The 12,085-nt window shown below is 38.8% G+C and overlaps 1 protein-coding gene across 1 annotated transcript in view; it reads left to right on the top strand.

Annotated features, from left to right (window-relative positions):
• The window catches only part of LOC124141952 (neuroendocrine convertase 2-like), a 69,632-nt gene that overhangs the window by 47,785 nt on the left and 9,762 nt on the right, over positions 1–12,085 (top strand). Inside the window, exons 4-8 of the mRNA XM_046510147.2 lie at positions 3,376–3,484; positions 4,370–4,407; positions 8,212–8,288; positions 9,772–9,860; positions 10,607–10,782. Of these exons, the coding sequence (XP_046366103.1) occupies positions 3,376–3,484; positions 4,370–4,407; positions 8,212–8,288; positions 9,772–9,860; positions 10,607–10,782 (489 nt within the window). The remainder of the gene's footprint in view (positions 1–3,375; positions 3,485–4,369; positions 4,408–8,211; positions 8,289–9,771; positions 9,861–10,606; positions 10,783–12,085) is intronic.

Here is a 12,085-nt window from a genome sequence, read left to right as displayed (position 1 = left end):
TCCTGAACACGACGTTGACCCCTTTTTCACCTAACCTACTTCTTCACAACAGCAGAACATAGTTTCCGGGTACCATTCCGGCAGCATTGTTCACTAACAAGTATTTGTTATTTTAGCTGTTTGGCAGCGAAACCGATATATGAGTCTAATCATTATGCGTACTTCCCTTAGACTCTTTGGAATAAGGTAATATGCTGGAGTATCGGTCGATATTTTCCCAATCTATTTTATGCAATTTGTTTGCAAGCAGGTTACTTGGCAACGGTTTTATTTGTTATGCCAGTGTTGCAATAGGAATTCAATCTGGCAATTAAACTTACTATCTGTTTAAATCTCGTACAAAGTTATTACATCATTACGACATTAAGCTTAAATCAAAATATGATGTTTATGGATCTATAGCTACAACAGAGCTCTGCAAAAGATGCGTGAAGTAAAAGTTCGTTAATCCGGACAACTGTTAGTCTGGAAACCTTTCTTTCCGGGGCATTAATGTCAGAACGTCTACATATATTCGTTATTGAAATTGTTCCCCTGGATATTATATCAACTGAAGCCTCACTACATCGGAACCCCTTTAACCCGGATGATATCTTTCACAGTGAAATCGTCCGTATTAACAGGGTGTTATTGTACTCAGGCTTCATATGATGAAATATACAGGGGTCGAACGATAACAGAGGTCATGGGTGGCCCAGTCGTCTAGGGTGCTTGCATGTCAATGCGCACCTGCGATCGTTAGTTCGAATCCCGGTTCCCCCTGATTGATTCTTTGTCAGGACTATCAAGCATACATGCTGTGATGTAACTGAAACACTCTTCTAAGTGGCGTTAAACAGAACACACTCACTAACTCGAACGATAACAACCACTTAATCAATTCAAGATCAAGACTAAACAGTAAACGGCACATGTGAATATTTAGCACAGCCCCAAATACTGAATGCAGCGTTACATCCAAACTATTATTTTCAACACAATGTTGTTCCAACGGGTTTTGATAAATAAACATCAGCTAAGAGAAAATTCGATTTCTGTTCCTCAAGTTTAGAGAATAATCTTTGGAACAAAATAGTCAATTTCTTGTGACTTGTCAGTGATGTGCTAACGCACGGCCATGAACAACAGTTTTCAGACTAATACAAAAGACTCCCGTTAATCCAGACACTGTAATTGAGCAATATAATCAACCGGATTAACCAGAGCGATAACTCTTTGGGCATATGTAAATGTGCATTTGATTACTGGTGCCACCGATGGTCCAGACTTCAGAGGCTCCGCAATTGGCAATGAAGAGTTGCATACCATGGGCGTGTCAGAAACCTATGATGAGAAGTTCGAAGCCCAGATTCGCCCTGAATATGTTTCTGGGTCAGCATCAAACCCGTGCTCGTGGGTACCACCAAAATGGTAAACGTCTGAAACATGCATCACTCCCAACATCAAGGAGGCGGTGGGGTAGCCTAGTGGTTAAAGCGGTCGCTTGTCACGCCGAAGACCCGGGTTTGATTTCCCTCATGGGTACAATCCGTGAAGCCCATTTCCGGGGTCCCCCGCCGTGATATTGCTGGAATACTGCTAAAAGCGGTGTAAAATCATACTCGCTCACCCCAACATCAAGCTGAAACGCTGATAACTTAAATAATGTTCAAAGGTGTTCAAACCAACCTCATTCACTCATGATCATATTGGTCCTTATGGCAGGGTGTCCTTACTGTTATTATTATTATCTGACTTGATGTTTAAAAGGAGGAACTACGATAAGGGACCCTTTGTGGAATACTTGTATGAACATAATTTACTTGCTAAAATGACTAACATATAGTCCTCTTTGTTTTTTCTTACTACTGCTAGGTAAGACTTTTGCATGAACAAAAACACAAGTATGGCTTAAATGAGTAAAAGAGGCTCATTGTTTTAAGTTCAAGTGAAAATCGAAGTATGAGTTAGCCCGTGACCCAACATAGAGTTCTTAATCTATATTTGCACTTTTCTAAATCACCTGAGAAAATCAGCTTGGGTCAAAGACTTGCTCGTGTTATATACCCCATGCTAAATTTAACATTTGAAACATCACACTGCGCGTTCGGTTCCAAATTCATTTTAGCGCGGTTAAATCTGCAGGTAACCTAACTCTACATTGAAAACACAGTATGTTTATCTCCTTATTGTTATCTAGGTAGCATGTGGATAGATTTAAATCGCTATTGGATATTAAGGATATAAAGATAATGAAATATAAATGTCTCCGTCGTTTTCGCAAGACCCACATTTCACAATGTGTGGGATGCGCTAACCAACTAGCTATTGCAATTCAAATGTTCATTTGCCTCTTTGCAGTGTAACGCGTTCTATTTTTTACAAACGACTTTTTCCTTTATTCAACAAATATTTGACAGCATGAAAATTATTACACAATTACTACTCAGTTCGGTTGCCAAGGTTTGTTCACGTAAACGTGTTTTTGATTCTCTAAACTCATTTCGTGGAAAGCATTTGAAATGTCAGAGTTGATTCATTGTCAAGACTTAAAAACTTGATGTGCATCCTCCGTCAAGCTGGTGGTGAAAGCATGCTTTGGTTTGCGACCCGAGGCTTATTCGACTTCATGTAATAGCTTCGCCGAATGAGAAGCATATGCGTTCATCCAAGACCTAGTTATCTCTGTAGGGCATCTGTTATGTTGCCTTGATGCAGAATTGATAACCATATATATATATATATAAATATATATATATACACACGATCGATTTTATATTCGTTTTGAAGAGTAGTGCTACATATCTTGAAAATTATTATACAGCTCATCTTTGGACTTTTCTATTTTATATATGAAATACAAAAGTCCAAAGATGAGCTGTATGATAATTTTCAAGAGTATATATATATATATGTAGCACTACTCTTCAAAGCGAATATACAATCGATCGCGGACAGGTCGCAAACAAATCGCGTTTCGACCTCGACTTAGGCTTGACAATGTCGCGCTCCAGACCCACTCCGGTCGCGACTCGAATTTTCTTTTAATCAAAATGTACTTACCCTGAAGCACGACAATAGCGCTATATATAATAACTCATTCTCTTACTTGTTTGGGTGTCACCAATATTTCCTTGCTTTCTTGGTCAGCACATCATTCAAGAGTGGTAGGCCTTGTAGCATGTGACATTAGGCGTTGTATACAAATGGAAAATATTTGGAAATTCTTTGGGAATGACGTGACACGGTTTAAATTGAATTTGTTGTTAAGGTCTTTCATATTTTTACATCAATATAAACAATTTAATAACAGTTACTTTTCTTAAGACACAATAGTCTATTTTTAAAGGCAGTGTTAATGCGGGTGATTATAACACTGACTGTATGTTCTTTCAGAGGAACACGGGACAAAGCGGCGGAGTGGCCGGCCTGGACCTGAACGTGGTGGAGGCATGGGAGATGGGATACACCGGCACAGGGGTCACCACCGCTATAATGGATGATGGTAAGGTCATAAGATTGCATCTTAATTAAACTGCATGGGTGGTGGGTTTTAAACAATCGTAATCAAAATTATTATTTAAAAGAATTTGTTTCAGAGTTGAACAATGAATGGGTGACAGACAGTTGTGTTTGCAATTACTCTCTCTTAGGGATGCCAGTATAAATGTTGGTTGCAGCAGCACAGCTGGATTGATGGATGTGCGTGCGTGCGTGCGTGCGTGCGTGCGTGCGTGCGTGCGTATGTGTCTGTCTCTGGTGTGTGTGTGTGTGTGTGTGTGTGTGTGTGTGTGTGAGCGATGATGTTCTTAAGTGTCATCAACCATTTTCGGTCACATAACAATGCTAACGATTGCATATGACGGGCAAATAATTATGCGGTAGTTGAAGCCAAAGTTGTTTGGCTCAATAAATATTTATGATTCAAGACTGAACTTACAAATACTAAAAACAACCTTGTCAGAAATGTCAGGAAATGCGTCTATGCAGCAGACAACTGTGTTAGTGACATTAGAATTATTTTTCAGACTAGTTTGACTAATTATGCTATCAAATTGCCATCACCCTCGTTGAACCCATAAAGTGAAGTAATTATTGCAAATGAGAAAGAACATAATAGCTTATTGTGTTTCCAATGGCATTCTATAATAGGAGTTAGCGTAGGCATCGACAACATCATGAGCGAGATTCAAGACCGGTCCTTCTATCTCGCCTACAGTTGTGTGAAAATTAAAATAGATAATGCTATTATCATAGAATAAAATAAGTATGAGGGTGAATGAAAAGTTGAACAGTGGTTAGTGACTATTTATTGACTGTATGTCCATTACGTGGCTAAGGTGTATACAGTGCTGGATGAGTGACTTCATGTTTACTTGTGTTTATTTAGGTATCGACTATCTGCACCCCGACCTGCGCCACAACTACGTAAGACAAATTGTTGTGCAGCGACAGTGATACGAAAATGTTTTGTTTTCATGTTTTATGTTGTGCTCACTAACACGTGTTGTGTGTTTTGTTTATGCCGTGTTCACTCCCGTTCCCAGAACTATGACCAGTTCAAAACAATAGCTTCCAGATCGCGACTTGAGTGCGAACGTTTCGCGTCAGCGTTGTGAATCAGACGCGTATAGTGCGCATCGATCGCGATTAAGGGAACATTTGTTTTGAAACAGTGAACACCTTTTTATGTTAACTCTAGCCCAGTACATTGTATGTTAAACATTCTACATTAATATTGTCTATAGACTTGCGCCGTATGAATAGGAATCTAATATCTCAAGCGTGGGCGAAATGGCTTCTGAATGTGAAAAGTACAAATATTTATATTCTACCCTTATGTCATAAATACCGGCTAATATTAGATAACGCTGGGGTATGTACCTACGATTACTCAGAGGCAGACGAAGAGAGGTGTAATTTTGCAATGTATGATGTTACAAGCATTCACTTAGTGACTAGTTGTCAGAATTTGTCAGATGGAGTCCGGGATGCAGCATGAAAACCTCTTAAACTTTGAATGTAAATAAAAGTGACAAAACCTTTTCCATATGCAAAAGAAATCCTGCCGAAAGCAGAATCGATTAACGATATATCATGAACATGTATTTATGAATTACTATCAAATAGCAATGACACCAGGTGTTCGCGAAAGGTGAACGTATCCTGCCCCACCGGTGGCACCCGTCACAAACACATGCGAAGGCACATCAACTGTTCACCCGAAAAAAACACGGGAATATTTGGTACAAGTCAAAATATAGAATTGCTTCAGACATAATTTTTGTCACTGATGCGTCAACTTTGGAAGTATCCTCCACATATCTACCATAAAACCTTTTGTAAGCTTTGCCTAGGTCTTGAACGTTGTAACCTTGATCAAAATTACATCAAAAGTTGTGAAATGTTGACACCAAGGGCTTGAGGTGCATGAATATTACTCGACATAAAGGGAGAGTTGACTATTGTCATCCCTCTTGTCAAACTGTCTTGTCACTCTAACTCTTATGCAAGGAACTAAACACGAAACAGATGAGGCGGCCTCACCGGTCTCATTTATATCTAGGTCAGGTGGGTAAATCAGTGGAAGGAAATTGGCTATTTGATGGATATTGAACTATATCAGATGATCGATAGGCCCGAAGCTAAAGTTGAACTTCTAAGCTATATTACTTTGTTTTGAATATGCCAACCCGAGCAGAAATTCCGATTCATATGCATTAAGAAACAGATCAGCAAGAAGGGTGAGCACAATTGGTGCCCATGGGGATACCTACTTCTTGCCTTAATGTCGTACCCCCAAAGTTGGATCTAGTCCAGCATTTCAAATATTGTGTTTATAGTAAACTTTAGATGGCTTTCATTTTTGACACATTGACCTGAGCCTCTGTTGATGGGCGTATAACTGTTCCTTAACAAAAGCCCAATGGATCAAGGAGTGATGTTTTCCCTTAACTTTGTCATGTTGGAAAATCAATTTGTTTTGACAGAATTTTGACGGAACGATAAAATGCTAAACGAATGACCTTTAAAGGATTATTATTTTTATACAATCTTTAAAACGGTTTACTCTAATGGATTCAGCCACTCCGAAGATAAAAGATAAAATTAAAACACTTCATTGCATGTGTGGTATCATCAACTGATTATGGCCTCCGTTGGTGATAGCCAGTATCGATTTTAAACGTTAACCCTTTAATTGCTTTGATAACATTTATTGCAGGACATCACCCTGTCATGATTCAGGTGTCAACTAAGACTTTCAGCATCAGTCTCTCCATTTATATAGATCACCTGATTGAATGTGTAATCAGTTACAAATTGACAAATCGATTTAGCTTCATCTTTCTCCGAAGTCATCTTCTCTCTACCCTTACTAACAAGGCCTACCATTGTCGCTTAAACGCCATGTTGACGTCCGTGTTTCTAACACCATTAAAATGGGAACATGTTCTATTGTCCTTCGTGCACTAAAGTCACAATTCTGCCGAACAGCATGAAATCACTCAAAGGAATTAGAACACTAAGCATATTGTCGTAAAACCTTTTACACATTTTGTCGATAAATGTTTTCTTGGTAGCAATTTACAATCGGTCGTTATTGTTGCACTTTACAGACATTGGGTATTGTTCTCGATGTTCAAAATGTCAGTTTCCTGAAGCGAAACGAAATAAAAAAAAACGGCGTAATCAATGTGCTGATTTATGATGAAAAGGACGCTCTGAACAAAGGGAATTGACGTTACTGGCGCTGGCTTCGCAAAGACAAATGTTGGTCTGTAGGTTTTTTTTCTTGAGATTTGTTTTACATTTCAAAGGTTACCTGAATGTCAAGGAACCAATAACTGTTATCTGTGATTATTGTGCAACAATGCAGACCAATGGAAATAGTTACAGTGGGAACCTTGAGTTAAAAGCTTTCACATCCTATTCGTTTATGTAACACATGCATGCAGCTGAACCACATGAGTCGGAATCCGTTATTCCCGACACAAGCGTGTTTGACGAATAGATCTTCGGAACGTTTCTATAAACAACCAAGGAGGGTTACTCTGAAACCTGCCAATGAATGCAATTTGACTAGGAATGGCACAATTAGATTAATCGTAAACCAGTGAAGGCGTAAACTGGAACGCTGTGTGTAAAACAGGAGTTGAAAAACAAGTTCGAATTTTGCTGCAATAATATTGGAGAAGTTAAAAGGAATACTATCTGGGCTAACATTTGCAACAACAATTTGAAATTGTGGATATCTATACATACAGTAACCTACCACTTGGCTGCTTGAAACAGTTCGTGTTGTCACCTGCCGTGTCTATGGTCGAACGGATCTCACGTTCATACGACGTCCTCTGACAACCTTACAGAAATGCTAAAACAGCGTTAACTCCTATATCTCGATGTAACGTTTATAACGATGTCACGTTGTCATTGACTACAGATAACTTGACATGGTTCCAAGGAGTCAAAGAGTCTCCCTGTACCTGAACACAATAATGTCCTCGTCTGAAGATCAGCGTCTTCATGTCATCCATGTACAGTTCGCCACCTAGTTATTTGACTACAGTTTCTAGTATTCACATCATTGTTTTATTCCGCATCTGTGTCACACGTTGTTTTGTATGAAACCCACATTGTTGTCGTGTTACTCGAAGTAACTAGTATTTTCTTCTCATCGTTTTCTTTAAGCTTTCTTCCATTCCACTCTTTTTTTCCTGATTGTTTTCTACAGTAAAATACTAAAATTCCACGACTTTCAAATGTCAGCCATTATGCGCAAATAATTTCATAAAATGAAAATCAACTGGAGGACCTCAGTAAAATCCATACCATTATTATCTATTTTCCTTTCGAATGGCCAAAGACTCAAACCTGTTGTTCAACCTAACAGGGTCCCCTTTAAGTTGCCAGATATGTGCACACCGGATACCTATGGAGGTTGCATGTTCACTTTTGGCCAATATATTTATAATATTTTCCTATATTTTATAACGCCCTCGTGGGGTTCGGGGTAAACGCAAATCTATGCTGGTCGTCAGTGGCGAATATGTGCTCTGTGACGTGTTCGACTGCGTGTCAACGTACCCCGACGTCGTGGATCGTTACTCACAATGTCAATCACTGGATTGTCTGGTCCAGATTATTTACAGGCCGTCGTCATAAAGCTTGAATACTGCTGAGTACGGCGTTAAGCAACATACGGAAACTTATTTATCATGTCTTTTTCTTCAGAACGCCGAAGCCAGTTATGATTTTAGCAGTAACGACCCATACCCATACCCACGCTACACAGATACGTGGTTCAACAGGTGAGTTCGTACATATTAATAGATGGTGAGTTTATACATTAAACGTTGACATGACATATAGCCTGAAAGACATCCATACAGCTTTAGATCAAGATGTTATCACCGACTGCCATGGTGCAGACAGGCGGGTAATTAATACAGATGCCAAGCCCAGATTACCTTGGCATTTGGAGCTGTCTTCATCCATGAATATCTTAAATGGAACTATTTCTTTGCCTTGAGTGCTACTATATATTCACGGACTTATTGCCCCGATGGTATTAATATTGTAACAGAGGGGTATACCAATGGAGTCAAAGCGACAAAATCCTTTCCATAATCATAAGAAATCTCTGCTTAAAGCAGAACCCATTGTACGATTGCGACTGTTGTAAAAAGTACGTTTTTATGACTCACTATCAAATACTAGGTTTCTCGAAAAGGTGAGCGTATCCTCACGGCACATCAGATACGCACACTGAAGAATGTAAATTTAATCACTGGAATATAAACAGTAAATGAGAAAGTCAGTACTGCAAAGATTCGATATCAATACCTTATGCTGAGTGATTTTTTTAGAAACCCATGACGTTGTTAGGTTATTACTGTCGCATGAAATAGTTCATATACAAAAGAAATACAGATCTCCTCAAACTGATTTCACAATACCTACGTCCGCTGAAACCCGACACGACCGCACACCTACACCGTTAAAGGATGTTGGATTTCAGAACCAATATGGATAAATACACGCTGTCCTTGATAAGGCCTAATGTCATTTCGATACAATCTTTCAAATCATTCGGAGTATAGTTTCATCATTGGGGTAATTACTGTGGTAGTGTATTCGGTAGGGTTTGTTGTGTTCCACAGAAACATAACAGTCTATCTTCTTTGAAGATTCCAGCTGTATTATTTTCTTTTGGAAATGTGATTGCTGTCAGCGTACAATTGAAATTAGTATCTGATTTCTATGAGTCATTTTTAGAGTACATTTCGAAATGATAGCAATACATTTCAAAAGCACAAAATCGAAGTATGCGCCTGTTTGAAGACTGGAATGATTACCATCATTTTCAACGTTAAGCGAACGGTATACAATATCACGGGAGGCACGTGTGCCAGTAAGCGTGTAGTTCTTGACGAATTTGCAAAACATATATGTATATTTCGCTTAAATGATTATTTAGTTCTGAATCTTTCATATATTGCTTGCTGGTATACGCGTTTGAACATACATTATTATTATTATTATTATTATTATTATTATTTACAGATTCAAATTAAAAATGCAGCAAAGAGGGTTTTGGTGATCCTGTCACAGTCAGGCTGGTTAGGCTCATCAGCTCAGTTCCTTTGCCCCCGCTATTATAATTATTATTATTATTATTATTATTATTATTATTATTATTATAATTATAGACAGTTTGAAAAAAGACTTGACTACCGTCTTCATGTGTTGTAAGAGTACTGCATAGTGACGAGGATGTCGTTCATGTTGCAGTCACGGGACTCGATGTGCTGGCGAAGTATCCGCCGCCAGGGACAACGGAGTTTGCGGAGTGGGCGTGGCTTACGGGTCAAAGGTTGCAGGTAATGTTCACCAAAAAATCAAACCTTAAGAACGACTATACTGCTATGTGTTCTTTAGCTTAACCACATGTAACCTGGTATTAGGTACCAGGACTGCTCGGCTCGGAGTCAGTATGCTGTGTCTGAGAGGGATATTCATGAGAAACTGCGGCATGACATATCAGAGAGATAGCACACACGCACACACATACACTCACACAAACACAAACCACACACACACACACACACACACACACACACACACACACACACACACGGATGTGCATGTCGCAATATATGTGTAATAACCTTGAACCTGACATTTAAACCCATTCCACGTAACCTTTATATGTGCCCTACGTCACAATGGTTGCAAATGTACTCGTTTTGTAGTAAAACGTGACTTGAGCAAAAATAATATTAGCAATCACACTCAAATTCACCTAAAATATTATCCACGTGGTACACTCGTTGCAAGTCTCGCATTCCCTTGATTCTCTTCAAACCAAAAAATACAAATTGTACAGCAATTATAACGATTGTTCAATATAGGTATTGGTCAGAACTGTGTGTAATTGTTCACATTATCGGGCATTGTTCATGATTGTTTTATTTATTCAGCTGCTCTCCATTATTCAACTTTGTTCTCAATTGTTCGCAGCTGTTCACCATTGTTGATCATTGTTCACTTTCAAACAATTGCCCATTGTTCGCAATTGTTTGGCATTATTCACCATAGTTCTTATTGTTCAAATCTCTCTAACTAGGTCTGAGAATGCTGGACCAGCCCTTTATGACCGACCTGATAGAGGCCAACGCTATGGGCCATATGCCTAACCTCATTGACATCTACAGCGCCAGCTGGGGACCCACAGACGACGGCAAGACGGTGGATGGCCCAAGGAACCTCACCATGAGGGCCATCGTCAATGGCGTCAATAACGTAAGTAGTGCCGCAGGCATGCACAGTGATTTGGCATTTGAAAAACCCACACACGACCATAAAACCAGAGGTATTGTCTGGGAGGAAATAGATCTATTGTGCTCAAAGGATGGTCAAAGGCTGATATGACGTATCAAGTATCAAGTCTACGACAATCTGAGAACTGTATGGCGTCAGGTGTCAGAAGCTTTCTTTTATTCTGCTGATGTCTAGATAGGCGCTTTAGGGACTATTTGTTTCTTACCAATACCAATCTCTACTGCTACTGTCCATAGAAACATATTTTAGGTACATGAAAGGTCGTTTTCAATGTCTGTATTGCGTCAAAGTATATCAGATTAGAATCAGTTACATATAGATGTATGTGAACTTCTCTAACCCTTTACACGATACACGATACACGATACAAGATATTTTATTTATCGTCGGTTATTACAAGTAACAAATCACATTAGGTACTGTATGGCTATTATTCCGAGAAAAAAAACAGGTTAAGTGAAAAATATATACGACAGAGATGATAAAATGTACAGTGGAAGAAAAAACAACATATTTACAGGATTTTTTTTTAAAAAGAAATAAGAAAAGGTTCTTGTGGCCCTCTAAGCAATATTGTCCAAACAGAGAATTTGTTACCAAAGGAATTTCCGCTGTAATATCTGCTGGGGATGGAGGTGCCGGGGTTGGGTTAGTTCTTTTCTGGAGCATGAGTTACAGCTTACTATATATTATCTTTCCCTATCGATTTTATCTTAAATCTTGTCGTTTAACCTCCGTAATACTTTCAATATGCTAAGTGAACCATTGAATTCCTGATATGGCAAATAAAGATAATACGTGGATATTGGGTTTACAAAAAATTATTCTGGTAAAATGGAATTCTCCAGTCGGCCTTGGCAGTGGGTTATAAAGCTTTCTGCAATCTTTGTAGAAAGTGGTTATGAATTATTTATGTTTTACATTGAAACGGCCCCAGTGCGCGTATCTGAAAGTTTCCCGAAAATAGTAACCGCTATCTCGGTAGCACATTACAGTTGGTCCTGACGTACGGTTGTGATATATACGTATGTGATGTGTTTATGGTTAAGACGTTCTTGTTGGAAGTGAACAATGTGAGCACTGAATTTGATAAATATGCTGTGGTTAGATTGTAATATATTGTACCATAGTATAATCATATGAATGTGATCTTAGAATCGTTATCTCATAATTGATAATACAGAAAGACAGGCTATTTAAATATCTTCACCCTTCGACATTTTCTACGTCAATAATTTGTTTCATTATGCGGGGCTTACTAGGT

This window comes from Haliotis rufescens, unplaced genomic scaffold (assembly GCF_023055435.1).
Source record: "Haliotis rufescens isolate VD_foot unplaced genomic scaffold, xgHalRufe1.0.p SCAF_3, whole genome shotgun sequence".
NCBI classification, from domain to species: domain Eukaryota; kingdom Metazoa; phylum Mollusca; class Gastropoda; order Lepetellida; family Haliotidae; genus Haliotis; species Haliotis rufescens.
The sequence above is the reverse complement of the archived record's forward strand: the minus strand, read 5'-3'. Positions and strand labels throughout refer to the sequence as shown.